Below are 19,031 nucleotides of genomic sequence, written 5' to 3'. Positions count from 1 at the left end.
AATAAAAATAAGCCCATTCCTGTCCCACTTGAAAAAGAAAAAAAAAAAAGATACAAAGTTAGCAAGCATGAAGCAGAAGGTTGAAAAGAGGACCCAGGAATGCTCTTGTCTGGAATGAACTAAATGTATGGTTGGGTTGAACGTCCCCCACAGCAGCCAGTTCAGAAGGGATTCTGAGCTGATGTTTGTTTTGTTTCACACCCCTGCCAGGGCAGCATTGCTGACTCCCTGTAGTGCTTCAGCATTCACCATGCTGAGAGGTCCTAGCTACCATCACACGCTGCTGGAGTGTGGAACTGGCTTATGCGGGGCACTGAGTGGCGGGGACGAATACGTGATTGTCCCTGAAATAGAAGTGTGCTGCACCTCCTCTTTTCCTGAAGACCCTTTACTGACCACACCCATAGACTAGCTTTGTGCTCCAGTAAGATCCCCTAGCTAATGTGATGTCAGCGCCTGCTGTGGGGGTGACATTGAACACAAGTTGGCCTGAATTCGAGGGACTAGGAAAAAAAGGAAAGCAAATTATTGGTCCATTTGTGTGGGATGTTCCCTCCCCTCTCCCCTCACGCACTGTGGGACTCTCAGCACATAACCTTACATTTCGTTCGTTTAAGAACCAGCAATGGATTTCACTCTGTGTAGCCTAACTCTGCTCTCGTGGAATGACTTGAGTGTTACCATTCCTTTCCATGGGAGTAATGCCACTCACAGTGCTCTGGAAAATCCCTATATTTGCAGGGGGAATAATGTTTGAAAGAGAGAAGAAAGAAAGAGAGAGAATATTAAAGGAGAGTCTGATTGCACTCTTCTCCAAGGTTCAGTCCTTTGCTGTTCTCCCCAGGTCAGGCTTGCTTTGTAGTGTTGCATAAGCTTCCCCTGTTGTTTTCCCTCTTCTCCAACTCTGACCACTGGGATCAGTCCTGTTCGCGAGTAAGGCAGTTGCTCTTGTTCTTTCAGCAGCAATACCTATGACTGTGAGATCTTCACAGTGTTAACTGTCAGCAAGTATCAGACAAGGATGTTCTGACATTTAAAAAAAAATCCTTAATGTTGAGCTGCCTCTTACACAGCCAAGAGCCAGCGGGACCCGTTTCTTTTGCCTTCTTCCTGGAGGAAGAGTTGGTACCCAATGAAAGTGGCTACTGTAATTGGGATTATCCACTGGTGGAATGAATTGGCCTATAATTTAATACCCATCCATCTCTGTTCTTAAATCCCTTTGCAGATTAGGTTTAGCAGCTAGAGGAGTGAGGACTTTGGAAATCAGGGTAAATGAAAGGCCCAGGGGCTTCAAAAAGGGAAAGGTGCAAAGATAATGTGGTGACAGTCTTCTGTAAGGGATTTAACCCCTGTAATGATCTCAGTTCTGAGACCATTAATCTCAGACTTTCTACTTAACAACCATTTATGTTCATTATGTGTATATTTTTATCTAAAGTTTGATCCTTTGCAATTTAAATACAGGCATTTATGGCCTGATTTTCTGACGTAGGAGACCAGTACCTGCTTTCACTCACACCTGTGTAAATCAGGAGTAACGCAGCTGAGCATCTCTGACTTACACCAGTGTAGCTAAGAGCAGAAGCAGGCCCAATATGTTTATATTCTTACACTGTTTTAAAAATATAAATAAAACCCAGGCAAATTAAGTACAAAAAACTATGCTAGTGACGTTGAGATGAAATGCAAGGAAATTACTACATTTTGTGTGTGTGTGTGTGTTAGTCCCCATCACTGTAGTTCCAGAGAACCTTTATGGTGCTTATGAATCTGTGTCTGATGCACACCCATTTGATTCATAGTTTGGTATTATTCTTTTACAGTACCATAAGGTCACATGGCAAACATAAAAAGATAAGCCCCTGAGCCAGTGATCTTGAATTCTCTGTGTACCTTTAGGGCTGGTCTACACTAAAGCTGTAAGTGGACCTAAGTTACACTATCTCAGTTACTGCGGCAAAGAGTTCTGTGGCACCTTATAGACTAACAAACGTATTGGAGCATGAGCTTTCATGGGTGAATATCCACTTTGTCGAATGCACCAATGAAAGCTCATGCTCCAATACGTTTGTTAGTTTATAAGGTGCCACAGAACTCTTTGCCGTTTTTACAGATCCAGACTAACCCGGCTACCCCTCCGATACTTGACCTCAGTTACTGTAACTTAGATTGATTTACAGCGGTGTCTATACCGCACTGTGTCGAGGAGAGATGTTCTCAGGGAGGTGGCATACAGACATAGATGGGAGAATGCTCTTCCATCGACTTAGCAGGTCTTCATTAGACCTGCTAAATCTACGCTGCTGTGTCAATCGCAGCAGTGACGATTTAGCCCTAGTATAGACAAGCCCTTAGACACCAGTGTCTTCTCTACAATCTGTTTAGACACTTACATGGTCCCCATTACACATAGTAACTGAGTACCTCACAGACATAATGAATTTATCCTCACAACAACTCTGTGAGGTAGGGAAATATTATCCCGATTTTACAACTGAGGTGCACAGATTAACTGATTTGCCCAAAGTCACTCAAAAAATCTCTGGTAAAGGTGGGAACCCAAATCACGTGAGTTCCAGTCCATTGTCTTAACCACTGACTAGCCTTGCTCCTACAGGAGATATCCTCGGTGTTGTGCTCTTTTGAACTCTGGGAACCTAAATACACAGAATCTTTCAATGTCTCTTTTATTCAGGAATATAATACCAGGAACTGCACAAAACTTCATTTCTGTTAATCTAGGAATATGCCCGGATTTGAAGTTACTACATAAAGCCAAAGGTTTAGTGTTTAGTCTGAAATGTTGGAAGAGGGAAAAATACTGATCAGTTTTTGTTAGTAAATTCAAGGTATAAAATGATTAACCTTGAACTGTAACAAAATGCGCTGTGTAAAGTTTTTAAGGTTCAGTTGACCTCCTCATCAAGAATTCATTGAAGCCCATGACAGAACTCTCCATTCTAGTTAGTCTTTTATCCATTTCAGCTTTCTTGATTAGGTTATCTTGAATCATTAGGGGGTTTATTTATTTTAATAGACACTTATTGGATTCATGGAAAGAGAGTTTGGCGACTAAGGAACAAGAGCTGAATATTATCTAGCTCATTTCGCACTGCGGAAGAGTCCTAGCCAAGAAGAGAAGAATGCTTTCTGCGCCTCTGAAAGTTTGCGCCAGGGACTTCATGCGATTCCCTGTAGAAAGTGATCTTTCTGTGGCTAATAGCGTAACTTAAAAAAAAAAAATCTTTCAAGACATACATCAAATGTTGCTTTTTTTTTTTGTCACATATGTTGACATTTTCTGCACTGATGATGTGGGTGAGGAAATGGCCTTTTACATTTATTTTGAGAGGAATCTTGAATCACTCTCACTAAAAACTCTTCATTTGCCTACTCATGCATTCACAGGAATCCCTTGAAAATGTCAGTGTAGAAAATTCTAATTTTTTTTTTTAACGGAACGCAAGCACAGAATCGGTTTAATTACATGCCTGCAATAAGGCCTTATCAGTGCTGAAAGCATGTCAGTATCCTGTGCATGCATCTATGCTTTGTCTTAATAAGTTACGCTGGGCAGCCGGCTGCCTGTTTCTGTTGTGGACATCAGCAGACGTACTTCTATGAATGTAGCCACTGGCTTCAAGACCAATATGTCTAAGTCTGGACTTTTCACCGAAGCGCTCTTAGCTCTTATATTGACTACAAGTGGGGCTCCGCCTGCATAGAACATGGGGGTCTTTGTGTGCACCCTCTTAAAGCTTTTTAAACCTAGTCTTATCTGCCTCTGATACCTCTGGTTTCCATTTTGCTTAACCTCCTCCTCCCTCCCCCGTGCTATGTTAAGTATTACAAAAGTAAAAGGGTCAAGCCGCTAAAAAGGGATCAATGATAAGTGACAGCAAATAGGGCTTACATTTGTTGAACCAACTAACCCATCCCTCGAGGGGATTCCGAGTGCACCAAGCCTAAATGCTTTAGTGTAGCAAGTGGACTGTTCCTTTAACAGCACAAAAACACAGTGGGAAAGGCTGGCTGCCTGCAGGGTTTTTTTGTTTTGCTATGGGAAATGTATTTGATTAGGGGAGAGAGAGAGTAAAAATAGGACATTAGTATGATATTATTTGTTTTAGCTAATAAAATGCCTAGAAAATCTTCATCCTTTCTGATTGGAACAACAGCAAAAATAGAGGCCAGCTCTTCTCTACAGTTCCTTTCAATAAGATAAATTGGGCAGAGCTCTAAATGCAAGTGCAGGTTTTGGGGTGAACGTAAGAAAGTTGTTAGCAGAATTCCTTGGTAACCACAAGTACTGGGTATGCCTGACTTTAGAGCCAAACGCATCCTTTAATTGTGGTGTTTTTCCTCCTCTTATTTTTAATGGAAGTCATTGCCCTGTGTGAGAACTTCAGAAGCAGACACTAAAGGCCAGATTCTGCCATCCTTATTCACCTTGACTAGTAGCAAACTCTCTTGGTAACACCACTGAAATCAGTGGGTCTGCTTGCATAGTACAGTACCACTCAACATGTGCATGGGCAGCATCATCAGGCGCTTGGGGATGAGAAATCTCTGGGAAGAGTATGTAATTGTTCAGTCTCTCAGCAGGTTCGTTTAAGCTGGCTTCACTTGTAAGCACACTGAAAAGTAGCTCAGACATTCTTGGTGAGTGAGGTAAATGAGGATGGGGTAGAATCTCCCTTTTGGTTTTTCTAATTTTTTGTCACCCACCCCCAGTAAATCAAACCACAGATGAAAATCAGTATGAACTGCTGTATCTTGTGAATGCCTGCATCAGCATTTCTTAAATGAAAATAATTCTCTGGAAAGCTCCATGTAACATACACAGAACTACACAACCACCACAACCCCCCCCCCCTCAAAAAAAACCCAACAACGACGACGAAACCCACCAAACACCCAATTTGAGATTTTAACAGAAAAAGGAGATTTGTTTATTAATAATTCATGAGTTCTCATTGAACATGCACGAAGAAACGGTGCTATTCAATAGAGAATACTGTCATCTGTCACTGTTTTATTTGACATTTACACTTTTTTTTTTCTTTTTGCCTGGTACTGCAAAACTTCCTTGGATGGCAGGCTAAGATTGTTCAAATGAAAAAAATCCAAAACCCCAGTGCAGACTCCTCATCTTTACCCAGAGAGGGTTTACTTGCAATGGTAAAGGGGCGAGTGTGTGTGTATGTGTGTGTGTGTGGTAATGGCTTAGTATTTTCTGACATTAGCCATGCAACTACCTAATAACAGATCCTGTTGATGGATAGATAACCCCAAATAGATAGGCGAGTGAATGAATGCTTGAATAAATAGATAGCGGGATTGAAGAAGAGCAAGTGAAAGAATAGTTTTGATGTAGATAAGTCTACAAATGCATTAGAGGGTGAAGGGGAGGGGGAAAGAAATAATGGCTGTTGTGAAGAAAGCTGACACAAATAAATTGCCATTGCTGATGCAAAATAAATATTTATAAATGGCATCAGAGGGAAATCCAGTAGTATAAAACGTGAGCGTAAACAGGGCATTTAGCACAATGACAATTCAGAGTTAGGAGCACCTTGCAATTTCTTGCTAATATTAGGCTCATGAAAATCTTTCTGCTCTGTAGGTTAGTTATTATTTATAAAAATCACAGAACCAGCTGATACATTCATAAGCTAATTATTGTAGCAGCTGGGTACACATGGTGCAATATGTCTGAGGCTGTGAAGTATCACAGATTTCTTGGGGCCTGCTGTGGTGGGGGGGTGCTGTTGAAGGCTAGATCCCTTAATCTGATCAGCCAAGCAAATACTTTGTGGGAAACTGGATTAATATTCCTCTAAATACCATGAATGTGCTTTACCTTCAGAACTGGGCTCCCTTAAACACGCCATTAGCGTATCTCCATTGGGGAATTGAGAAGTTCTCAGGTGTCCTAAGGACAGGGTCTTTGCCTGGTGCCTCCCTTGGCCAGAAATTAATTTGGTTTGCTCATGTCTGCACACATGGTCACACTGCAGTCTAATCCTCTCCCTAATAGCTCCAAGGTCAGGACCTCGCATGTTGCTGGGCAAATTGAGCCCTATACTTCTTAAAGACTAATGGCAGAGAGCATGCAGTCCATAATGAGGCCTGTAGCATTGTTCTAAGTGATTGTAATGAGCGCAGATTATAACGGTGCCTATAAATCAAAATGCAGCAATGAATGTTGTGCTAGACATTCCAAGTTTCATCCGTAGCGATGGTACCACTCAGCTGTCACCTGTCTCATTTCAAATTGGGGCTTCCCACAATGCAACTCCTGCCTCCATCAGAACAGCAGGTGTTCTCGTCCTTAAGGTCTGTATCTCTCAGAACTCTGTCTTTTAACAGATGTAGATTTTTGTTTTTATTTTCTGTTTAATGATTGGTCTTCATGCTACAGCATCCCTTGGGAGATGTTAAACATACCTGCTTGAAACATTTGAAAGAGTCCAGTTGGAGACTTATTCAGATCAGGAAAAAGGATGGAAAAATAGGAGCTTATTTTTCCACAGATGGTTTATTTTCCATTTCAAAAATTGTTTCCTTTGTACAAAGAAACCCCTGAGAAAATACTTTGGGTCTGGAAGATTTTTTTTTCTTTTTTAAGACATAAAGTTTTGGGTGTTATTTTGGATGGAGGGGAACTGTATTAGAAATTCAGTCATCACCTGACTCTGAGCTTAGCTAAATACCAAGTTATATATATATATATATATTTTAAAGCAAATGATTAGAGATCTTGTTTTCATCCCCCCCCTCCCAGTTTATTGCAAGAAAAGATCAGGTCTGCACAAATGTGGCCTCTCACTTGTAAAAACAAGGCAGTGTTGTGTTACAGATTAGTTTATAAATCCCCAGTGGCTTCACAGTTCAGTGCCTACAGCTGCTGCAGATGGGCCTGGGTTTTTGTCTCTTCGCTGTGCTGCAGCCGGCAGTTGAAGGAGAAAATGGAATGATCAGGTTATTAACATGTAGGCCGTGAGGAAGAGGCTGCACAATGAGAACAGCTGGTGTTGCTGTCTTGGCTGATGCAGCGGAGATAATCAAATCTTCCTTTTTTGGGAGGGGGGGTGAAGGCAGAAGACACAGTGGAGAGTTAGACAAACAACACTTATGATATTATATGGGGGTTTTATAATGCACATTAGGAGTCATCACTGGCTTACAAGTTGTTATATAAAAATCTTTCCTTTTTAAGGAAGGACTGTATGGGCCTTTAATGAACCTGCCTATTAAGTTTTCTTTGGTTACAGCTTGGAAATATGCAACCTGGGCTACTTCCTGTTCTCTGCGTTTAACATCGATTTAGCTGTCTATCTTTTAGGTATTTTAAGGTGCCTGTCAAAATGGTGTCTAAATGCCGAGTTGTAGCTTGGAAATGATTAGGTTATAAAGCTACTAGGTAAAATATTTTGACAAGAGTAAGTAAGCCGCGTTGACAGCATCCTCGGCTTTATTTTCATGTACTCCATCATTTGCATTGCATCTTCTCTTGCGCAGGCACAAGAAAGAAATCATATCCTCAGTGCTAAGTAGGAGACATCTGCCTGCAGGTGTGAACTGAGCCAACTTTCAGACCCTTGCAGGTGCAGTTATAGTTAACCTGCGCAGGGCCGAAGGTCACAGACAGCCATGCTCAGTGCACGCATGGGGCCAGGTGTGTGAATGCCATTAATAGGCCTTGTTGTTCTGCCCTGTAGTATTCTTTGTTTTACAGCCAGTGCCTTTCTTGGAGTGCACACTTCTCACTCTCTGGGAACCTTTGCTTCTTGGCCCTTGTGGAGAAGTCCTACAGTATTTAACAGAGTTCTAACTTTTCTGTAGAATTTCAAGCTAACCTATAGAAGTATATAGCAGGGATATCATTATCCAGTATTACACTCTATGGGTTGGTTTAGAAATCTCTTCCACAGATATCACTGTGCATAGATTTTTAGAGTAATTCCTACAGAGCCCTATTTCTCATTCTTATTAAATTTGATAGGATTTTTCCATAAGGCTTAATCTTCCTTTATAAAACAGACATTTGATTATTTACACCTGGTCAAGTTTTATTTTGGGATCTGAATTGGAGGAGTGGATGTTACATAAGAAGAGCTAAATCAAAGGGTTTTTACCTGTTGGTATTTTTTATCAAAAGTTTTCATTTATCGTGTGGGGACAAAACTTCTGAGTTGGTCACTAGCAGATGTCAGGGGCCACAACCACCTTCCCCTTGCTGTATTGCTAAGTGTTGCAATAAATCAGTGGTTCTCAACCTTTTCCAGACCACGACACCACTCCCCTTGCTGTGTATTGCTAAGTGGGAGGGGTGCTGTGGTCTGGAAAAGGTTGAGAACCACTGATTTATTGCAGCACTGGTTTGCCACAGTTAAACCCAGTTAAATCTGTGGAAATCAGAGGGGCTTCCATGTCAGATCAAGGCAGCAAAACTTGAGACAGAGCATCAGCAAAGCCTGCAATATAGCTGAAGTTCATTTCACATCTGCTTCATCAGTGCTTGGCAAGTTAACTACTCTAACCCTTTTGGTGCAGGGATGGCTGTGTGAGCTGCTCCGCTGGAAAGAGAACCCAAGCCCGGAAAACCGCACCCTCTGGGAAAACCTCTGCACCATCCGCCGCTTCCTGAACCTTCCCCAGCACGAGAGGGATGTGATCTACGAGGAAGAGTCCAGGCATCACCACAGCGAGCGCATGCAGCACGTAGTCCAGCTCACTCCTGAACCTGTGCAGGTCAGAGCACTAACCTCCCTTGCAATGGTTCTTTGTGTTGCAACAGCTGTCCGAGGTAGAAAAGACCAACTGGTTCCAGCTTCTATGGGGCTTGCAGGTTGAGTGTGTGTATGTGTGTGTTTGTTAGGTTACCAAAGAAGAGTTCAAAACAAACTACTTACGCTGGCAATAAGTGAGGGTAATACTCAATAGGAAGAAGAGCTGGTGGTATTTGGGGGGCCAACCAAATCCAAATTGTTGTGATTTAGTATTATGGCTCTGAGTTATAATCCAAAGTATGTTCCTCCAGAAATTGAAAACAAATTTCAGAGAGAGTGAGTGTGTGTGTGTGTGTGTGTGTGTGTGTGTGTGTGTGTGTGTATATATATATATATATATATATATATATATAGCTGGAAAGTGAACCAGGAACTTGAGTAGATGCACTCACCCCACAAAGTTCTCACAGCTTCTGACAGGGATTCTCAAACTATGCTCCACTATCCAAAACTGCTTGTAGCATCCATCATTAGAAAGAGACAGATAATACCACAGAAAATAGGGAGTATTGGGAGGAGAGGTGGTCCATGAGTGGGTGTGTCCCATGTGAAGTGGTCTAAAAAGTAAAACATTTGGAGAAGCTCTGCTTTGGAAATATCTGCTATATGTGTTTTCGCTGAAAGTTGATGTGTTCTAAAACTGAGCAGGGTGAACATTTCCTTGAAAGCAGAACTTCATTTCAGAACCCTCCTCAGTGATATCTGCATGTTTGTAGGCTCCATTCTTGACTCATGCCCTAGATTTTGGTTCTTTGCAACTTTATATTAGCCTTGTCTCAGTTGTTCTTAGTGAAATGAGAAGATGTTCTACTGGTAAATAGACGCACACATGCACAGAAAAAGAAGGGGGCTGAGGTCCTTGCTTCAAAACATAAATGAAAATGAGTAGCAGATATTTATACACATCACAAAACCAAGAGTCATCTGGCCATCAAGAGAGGCTCAGAACTGAGACAGCAACATGTAGCAGATCAGGACTAATGGGAAATGAGAACTGGAAAGAATTATAGAGTACTCTCCCACCCTGCACTTCTCATGCACACCATTAGCACAGGTAAATTCAAACCAGTGCTTCACTGTCCTATAGTATGAGCCAACACTGGGGGAGGGAGGTGGTATTATTTGTACTGCAGTTGTGTCCAAAGCCCAGCAGGACCAGTGAGTATCAGGGACCATTGTACTAGGTGCTGGTTTATTAAAAAAAAAACAAAAAACAGGAAAAAATAACACTCCCTCCCACCCCAGAGATCTTAAATCTGATTTAAGATATGATGTTGCAAATGAGGCTAAAATGCTAGGAGTGTAGGTTTTTGGTGGAGGGAGGAACAGTAGAAAGAATCATAGAGGCTACCTATGTACACAGTTTGATGACTCTAAATCATGTTGAAAGCTTTTTTTTTTATTTTTTTAAAGAATAACGATCATTTCTCCACATCGCCTCTCAATCTAGCCTTCATTCTTTTGGGGATCAAAGCAGAAGTAGGTCTTGAGGAAGTCATCAAAAGAAGAGAGGCCTTACAGATTGGTTTGGAGTCAGTTTTCACGGGGTAGTGGACAATGGCCATTCAAAGCTAATATTCCTGGAAAAGTAGGATAGAAGGGATGACAAGAAGCAGTTAAGTAGGGAGGGTCAGATTTGCCAAAACCCCTGAAGCTGATGAGAAGAAGCTTGGACTTGATGCAAGGAGGTCCAATGGGAAGATTGAAAGAGTAGGTGATGTTGTGTAGATCAGCAGACTAGGAAGATGATCTTGGCACCTGCCTTTTGTGTGGATTAGAGGAGGTGGTTACCTCAAGTGAACCAGAGAGGAGGTGGTTACAGTGGCCAAGGTGCGGCTTGTCTGTGAATTCTTATTGATTGTACCAAAAGGAAGGATCGCATCTTAGAAATTGTGGAGGAAGAAGTGACAAGCTTTGGCCTAGTCTGAATGTGAGGGAACCAGGCAGAGTCCAAGATAACCACCAGGTCATGAGTTTATGTGAAAGGGAGGAGGTGGTATTGTCAACCAAAACCTTTCAACCTCTGGTGGGTTGCAGCCCTTCACTTGCTGTTCCTTTGCCTCCATTGAAGTCTACGCCATCCAGTTCTTCACTTCATCATCTCCCTGTAAGTGGAATAGTCTATTGTTGCAGCCGCCCCTTCCCCCATTTTACCTGATGTTGATGGTTTGTTCTTTCTTCTTCTCAGCCCAGTCTGTTACTTTTTATCCTGGGCAACTTGAATTTCCACTTCAGTTTTTCTGATTCTGCTGCCTCTTGAGTCATCTCATTTACTTCTTTTGCTTGATTTCCTGCACACCATCTTGGTCACTTTCTAGGTCTAGTCATCACCGAAGAGCTTACTGATTTTTTATCTCTGAATTTCCTCTCTGACTGCTGATTATTAAGAGTTCATCATTCATTCAAGTCCACCTTGTAATTCCTTTTCTGATTTCCAGTCTATTAAATGCTCTCGTTTTTCTGATGTTCCTTTCCCTGACTTTGCTCCTGCCTTTCAGCTTCATGGTTTCTACTTTCAGCTTTACCCTCTGTTCTGTTACTGGATTCTCTACTCTTTTCTAAAACTGCTTTGTTCATCACTCTAATCCCCCGCCTCTCCACTCAGTCCGTGTTCTCTACTTCCATTCCTGTTCCTGTGCTTTTGAGCACCTCTTCAGGCAGTTCTGAGACTGTTCCCCCTTTCAGTTCATTCCCTCTTCTTTGAATTCTGCTCTCTTTTCTTTCCAAACAATTTCACTTCTCCCTGGTCAGTTTTTGCCCTATCCAGCCACATATAGCTTTTCAACTTTTGACTTTCTCCTTAAAACCTATACCCAGCTTCCATCTTCCTCTCTTCAAAATATAGATAAGAACAAAAGGGAAACGTTTTTACCAACCAGGATTCAAGTTCTCCAATCTCACATTTACACAAAGTACCCTACATGCCCAGCATCACAGGGCCAGGGTTCATTGGCACCCCATTCCTCTCAGATTGTAAACTGTCTGGGGCAATAAACTGTCGTCTTACATATTTGTAAAGGACCAAGTTCACTTCTGGCACTGTATAAATAACAATACTCAGCAAAGCTAGATGCATTTGTATTTAGCAGATTATTCTCTCTTTAAACCCCCCCCCCAAAAAAACAGTTGTGCCAGAAGGCTACCAGCTTCTTGTAGCTCTTAACTGTGTTAGACACACAAAGGAAACTGTTAGAATTGGAGAAACCCAGCCCTGGAACTAACACCAGATTTAAGGACCTGAAAGGGACAGTTCAAGATAATTTTTCCCTGAATTGTCTCTAGCTTTAACCAGTGACCTTGATAATTTAGCCTACTTTCAAAACTCTTCTGCACAACACTTTTTTTGCATAGTGCACGGTGTCTCATCTGAGTGACATGTTACACTGCATTGCAATACGATGCGTTTGTATTGTCAGCAAGTTACAAAGCCATGGATTAATTATTTATTAGTCAAAATATGAAAAATGAAGAAAAATAAATGGAACCAGCTGGCAACTGCATAGAGCAAAACTCTGGAGACTCTGGGATATGGTTGATACATTAGGTTTGTGTTTTGGGGGTGCTGCATTTTAAAGGACTTTGTTTGCCCATCTGAAATTCCCAGTTGTTTTTTGAATGGCATGGTACCAGTACAAGACACAGACCTCCACCTGTCCCCTAGTGTCAAAAGAAACTCTGGACAGAGTGATTTTTTTGGTTTATTTTAAATCATATTTTCAGTCTCTGTGACTGAAGTTATTTTCAACAGCCAGGTTTGATTTTGGCTTTGCTGTGTGGGTCGTTCATCGGCAATTAGCTTTGAAGAATCAATGACGGCTAGTATCCGAGATGTAAAGCTGAGGTCCTCACACTTGCAGTCATTGGAAGTTCTGTGACACTTTACATAAGGGTAGGGTCCTAGGCCCAGGAATCCTGGCCAGACTCCAGCTGGAGTAATTGCTTCTGCCTATCTAAAATTCCCTCTCCGGTATCAGTTGGAAAAGTAGTCTCACTTCCTCCTAGAAGCAGTTTCTGGTGCAGAATGCCTGTTACATTTCAGTTCTGAGCTGGCTGCATTTTAGCAGTGGGTGAAACAATCCTATATCTACTGCCACAGAATTAGTCTGCTTTGCAGGTCTTCGAGGTGAAAGGTGCTATGTAAATGTATGTAGTTACCACTCATCCTTGATGCCAAGGCGATGGTCGTTAAAGGCCAGAACAAGTGACAGCGTTGTAAATGTAAGACATGCAAAATGATAAAAACCTTAGGTGCTTACAACGCTCCCAAAGGAAGGCGGTAGGTAGTCATTCTTGCATCTCTAGTTTGTTTCATTTTTCTTCCATCTTCCTTTAAAAAAAAAAAAAGGTTTTGCTGTGTGTCAGTCATTCATGTTCAAGAACTGAGATACGGTGCAATTGTTCTAGCAATAGCATTGCCACGTGGCAATCGGAGTTTGAGATTGGGCTTGGTCCCTTACTTCCCAAGCTGAGAGCCAAACTAAAAGGAGCCTGAGGAAGAAATGCCTCCTGTCATTGGCCAGCATTTCCCTTCCACCCAGTAATAGGGCCTTCATGCCTTCTGGCTTCCAGCAGATTCCCCAGCATCTGTGGCTTCTGGATTGATCCCTCTTTTTCTTGGGATAGCAGGGTGAGGGCAAACTATACCTCCTCTGATTAAATAGGGTGAAGTTTCTCTTCATGGAGTTTGTGCCCCTATGCAGTGCAACCCCGCTAGGGGACAGAAATCAGGGCAGAAGTCAATACACAGAGAAGTTTTTTTGAAAAAGCAACCCTTTAAATTCAGTTACTTGGCTACTTGGGAGTAAATTGGAGACTGTGAAGGTTCCTTTGCACTGAGTTCTGTCTCCTTTACATGTTGAGTTCATAATTTTGAAACTCCTCTACAGTTCAGGGATTCAAGTATCAGAGGGGTAGTCATGTTAGTCTGGATCTGTAAAAGTAGCAAAGAGTCCTGCGGCACCTTATAGACTAACAGACATATTGGAGCATGAGCTTTCGTGGGTGAATACCCACTTCGTCGGATGTCAGGGATTGAATGCCAGTGATCACTGGTGGCTGACTTCTGCTCTGCAGTATCAATTTAAATCCACTGGATTGTGTTACTCCAGCTCTACAGTGGAGTCACTGAGAGGAGAATTTGGTTCTTGATCGTTTAAAAGGATTATTGCTGCAGTTAGCTACATTAGCTCCTTTGGGGAGGCTGCAGCAGTCCCTGACCATCAAGGAGACAGTTGACATTTCTATTCTGCATGCTATGAGTGTGTAAATTTGTTTTATTCCTCCTTTTCTCTCTTCCATTGGATTCTCCCTGACACCTATATATTAAGGCATTTAATGGAGTGCTTTCCTATTCCTCGAGTGAACTGTTCAAGGGTGGAATTTACTGCCGAAGACATTTTCACTAACAAGCTTAATGTAGTAGGAAGCATTTTTATACCAAAGAGCCGATAAACCCTGGGCCCCGTGGAGCCCTGCGGTATGGCTGCATTCTCTGGCAGCATAGAGTTCATGGAAAAGGCCAGGAAGACCATAACTACATAGATCTACTGGATAAATTACATGCATAGTGACCATTTTTGTGACTGGTAACTGCAATTATCAGGGCCATGTAGTGGCTGCCTAGGTGTTCTGCTTGCTGTGCCTCTGGGTTGAGGGGAATTATTCCTCCAGCTCCATCTTTCACTTAGACCCCATAAGCCTTAGAAACCATGGGGCCTAGGCTAATCTCTGCCCTATAGAAGCACACACAGCTTCCTTTCCATAACATTCAAGCTAACGAGTCACTAGAGAAGCTTGCCCATGCTGAAATTTGGGGGTTCACTACTGGGACAGAGTAATTCACATTTCTCTCCTTTCTGCCCTCCCGCAAGGTGACCATTCCAGAGAGCAACTTCCTTGCCTGGTGCTTTAATACAGGGCGAATTCATTGTTAATTGCTGGGGTAGAGAAACCTGATTCAGTTGGGAGACTGAGGAATCAAGCGGTTGTCTCTAGGGTGTCAGAATGGAGAAGCTAGTTCTCTAGAGTAATGAGCCACTGCTGCAGCAAAGCACCTGCTATTCAAAGAGCAAGGCAACCTTGCATTTCATTGTTTGTATAAGCTGTCAGACAGATCTGCTCAAGCTCATAGATACATATTGCTTTAAGTGTAGTCAAACATTGACTTTAAGGAAGAAACAGGAATGTATGTCACGTGCTTCCTGATACACTGCTACTTTTGTCAAATTATTTTGTCTAAGGATATCTCTTCTCTTCTCCAGGAGCTTTGATTCAGACAAATCTGGCAATTTATAATATTTCAGATCATACATCTTGGGGGAATGTTAGTAAATAGTGGAAAGCTGTCCTTCAGGAAGGTGTTTTTGTACTGGTCTGTTGTTTGGAGCACTGAAAATATCAGTGTCTTTTTAAAGACCCAGGAAAAATGCATCACAAAAATAAAGGAGATCATTTTACCATTTTGTGGGAGATGCCACAGGACAAATGCTTTGGAAATTACAATGGAATATAAAACATCAGGACATGAGTCACCTGTAAAAGTGGGTCAAGGCAAGGGAGGTGGCAGTCCCTGAAATCCTAATCTCGTATTCTCTTTATAGAAATAATAAAGAAGAGAATGAGCACCACAATAATGCAGCCTAATGAAATAACGGATTTGAAATGACACTAACGCTAGAATACACAGGTCAATCAATACATACGATATGCAGGTTAGAAGGAAAAGGGGTAACCGCTGTAAAATTCCTCCACTTAAAAATAATACTAATTAGTAACTCTTAGCCAACAGTAAGTAGGAGGAAAACCATGGCAATATTGTTCCTTCAAGGAAAAGAGCATGCAGAGTACGCTGCACCATGATCTGCACACTCATTTTGTCCACAGATGAATCTGGGAAGGGCGGGCAGCTGTCTTCACATACTTGACAACTTAGACAAAAGCCACTTTCCCATCCCAAACTAACTTTTTGTGTGACTTGTGCTTATGAATTTCCCCAGACATTTTGTGTTGCACTCCAGTTCTACTCCACTCTTCTGCATGATCATACCCTCTTGTTCCTGTGTTCGCTTCAGCCTCTTCCTTCATCATAGCTCCCCAAAACATACCAGAAACGTCACCCTCTAATCTCTGTCAATCCTTGCTCAAAATGTAAATGAGGCCAGACAGATAAAACAGGCTCTACAAGCCTGGGTGTACTTGAGCAGGTTGTACTGTATCTGCAGTGTAGCTGTATTTGAACCAGTCTCAGAAAGCTTAGGACCTTTATTTGAGCTGGCACATTTATGTTGAGTACTTGGTGTATTTATGTGCTGTTTGACCTTGAGCTATGGGGAAAAATGTGTCAAATCTTAATCTGTCAGGTTTGGAAACAGAGTATCTAACCACTGAATGTTACCTGGAGTTGCGTGCGTGTGTGTGCGTGTGTGTGCGTGTGTGTGCGTGTGTGTGCTTTTTCTGTATTGCTTTTCAACCTAAAAAATTGAAAAACACTTGAAAAATATCAAACTATATGGTAAATAAAGACAAGTTTGTATCACTGCAGTGTTAAAATGATACAGTTAAAATCAGAAAAAGTCAGCCCATTAGCATTTGCAAATGCTAATATATCTTAATATGTTTGTTTCTCCCCTGGCAGTTGGGGAGGGTTAGGGTTTTCTCCGACCTGTAGCATCCCCCTGTGTGTGTCCCCATGCACTACTGAGTCCCTCTTTGTTCCCACTGCCCCAGCGTGTGTGGTGTCTTTGAGAAATTGGTTCATTTCTTCCTCCTGGCATGAAACCAAATCCTCCATCAAAGTGAATACGGAACAGAATAACTGCTGCTTTCCCCATATTGGCAATACCTAGCTGCTTTAGAAGAGCTGCTGCTGCAGTGCGAGAGTGGGAGATTGCACCATCATCTTGGCTTCTTTCCATTCTGGCTAAATGCCATATTGTGGGGAGAGGGAGCCGGCCATGTATCCCTCAGACTGTATCCTCTGTGTACAGTAACTCCCCTGGGATCCGTCTCAGCGGCACAGAAGTTTCAAAAAATTCTGGCAAAAGCCAGTGAGGTTTGGACTCAAGTTTTCCAGAGACTGGGCAGGTCTGCCGCCCGTTCTGCACAATGGCCCCTTGTGGCAAGAGGCAGCAGTGCAGCAAAAATCCCTGCTCCTGCAACACCCAAATTTATGTTTTTGGGCACCTTGGCATGTAAAACTGTTTGCCCTGAAAACGAGGTGACTGCTTTAGACGTTTTGGCCTTGTTGATGTGGAAAGCGGGGTGTGTGTGTCTGTGTGTGTGTGTCTGTGTGTGTGTGTGTGTGTGTGTGTGTGTGTGTGTGTGTAAAAAGGCTGGTTGGAAAGCTTGGAGCCCTCTAACAGTACTGTTGTTTCTCTTTACTGCATTCTCTCTGGAGTTCTTATGCAGCTCTGTTACTCAACTCTTCAAGAATCACAACCTCCCTACTTGGAAAAGAATTGTGGCTGTGCACTGTGGTTTTACATCTTAATGAATGTTTGTTCACTTCACCTTTTGATGAGCACCATTAGAACATTTTTCTGACAGTCTACAGTAGCTCAGAAACATTGCCCCAGCGAGGCTTGCATGCATTTTGACAAAGCCAACAAGCAACACATAACAGACAATGAGCCCCTTATATTAGACTCTGAGGTATCCGATAGAATTTCCTATGATTGATAGTTATTACAATTGCAGTGGAAAGCCACTGAGTTTTTACTGTTCTAGCCAAACCTACCTACTGTGCCTTCTCAGCTGTTTCTGTTTAGTGTGGATATCTAATGTGGCTGAAAAGTGCTGCTGATTTTTATTAAGTTGAAGTCTGCAGCTACCCTTATAATGATAGTAAAAGCACACTTGCAATTAAAGGGAAACTGCCTTAGTTCTGAAATTAATTTATTTTATTTAACCCTAGAAGGGGAAGAGCAACGAGGCTGGATAGTTTTGTCATTTCAGAAGTTGCAAGTTCAGTCTCTTGCAAGTGGTCTCCCTAGAAGCAGTGCTCACCTAGCCAAATTCCCTTGTACCTTTAGATTTCTAATTGATCTACTTATTTGTAAAGCCAGCTCTATGGCCGCTGGTGGGTGGGAGTTTTCAGTCAGTTGCACATCAGTGTAGGAGAACGGGGGCCAGTGAAGGTGAATTGAGGTGGCACTTGTAAGCAGGGGAGGAAGCTGGGAGGTCAGTATCAGCATTTTATATCACCTGGTCTTCATGGTTATGCTGCTAAACAATATACAGGATACAAGCAAAATAAGCACAATTAAAACCTGTTTGTAGTTTAATTTAATACTCAGAGAGACAAGAGATTGACAGCACTGGTCCAAAGGGCATGTTCCCTGAAAACTGCTCTGCTCAGTTCATGTCTGTTCTACACTGCACCATCTCAGCCATAGGCCCCGCCCTCACGCAACTTGGCCAATACGCTTCCATCTGAATTACCTTTAACCCTCTTTTTCCCAGTCCTGGGGCTCCCATAAACTCAGATGGTCACTTTATTCTGAATGATGCAGTGGTTGGAGGATGTGTGAACATGGCCACAAGCATGACCATTAAGTTCACTCTTAACGTGTGAACTTGCTCAGCAGGACAAGACGCAAGTGTGAGGGTGAAGAGCTGTTGGACCTGCTGCCCCACTTAAACTCCTAAAATTCTAGTAGTAGTTTTAAAAAAATCTCTTTTTCATTTCCTATTAGTGATCCCTAAGTGGTCTCTCTTACCCTCTCCCAGAAGTTATAAAATAGCTGGCTTTAGAGCCAGGCAGATCTGTGTGGTGGATACTTCCAGGACACTGGCCTTATTAACCTGACCTTTCAAGTGGGGACCCCTCTTGAGAGTAAGGCTCCCTTTGTCAATCCCAGTGCAGCTGGCCTCTTCTGCAATGTAAAGATATGCACATTAGTGTGGGCAGGGAAATTATAGACATTGGGGAATAGAAAAAAAGGACACCCATCACCTCTACTGATACGAAACAGATCCCATCTGATTGAGGCAGGTCCACATTGAACTTCATCAGCCAGCGGCTGGTTAGCAGAATTTCTGAAGTGTGGTCAGATGTCTGGCTGCCCTGCCCTCTGGTAACAACTGCAGCTTTGCCCAGCCTCTTCCTCATGCACCCACAGAAGCCTCACTCTTGTACGAGTATCTGTCTAATGCTGAGTATCCAGTATCTGAGCATCTCATAGTATTTCTCCTCACAGCACCGCCTGGGGAGGTAGGGAAGTGCTATCATCCCAA

General features: G+C 42.4%; 1 protein-coding gene across 4 annotated transcripts in view; it reads left to right on the top strand.

Annotated features, from left to right (window-relative positions):
* SATB2 (SATB homeobox 2) overlaps window positions 1–19,031 on the top strand; it is a 224,773-nt gene that overhangs the window by 182,156 nt on the left and 23,586 nt on the right. For all 4 annotated transcript variants that reach the window (XM_044978501.1, XM_044978504.1, XM_044978499.1 and 1 more), the window contains one exon: window positions 8,563–8,760. In XM_044978501.1, coding sequence (XP_044834436.1) covers window positions 8,563–8,760 — 198 coding nt within the window. The remainder of the gene's footprint in view (window positions 1–8,562; window positions 8,761–19,031) is intronic.

The sequence above is a fragment of the Mauremys mutica genome, chromosome 10 (genome assembly GCF_020497125.1).
Source record: "Mauremys mutica isolate MM-2020 ecotype Southern chromosome 10, ASM2049712v1, whole genome shotgun sequence".
Taxonomy (NCBI): domain Eukaryota; kingdom Metazoa; phylum Chordata; order Testudines; family Geoemydidae; genus Mauremys; species Mauremys mutica.
This window is presented reverse-complemented; position numbering and strand designations above follow the sequence as displayed.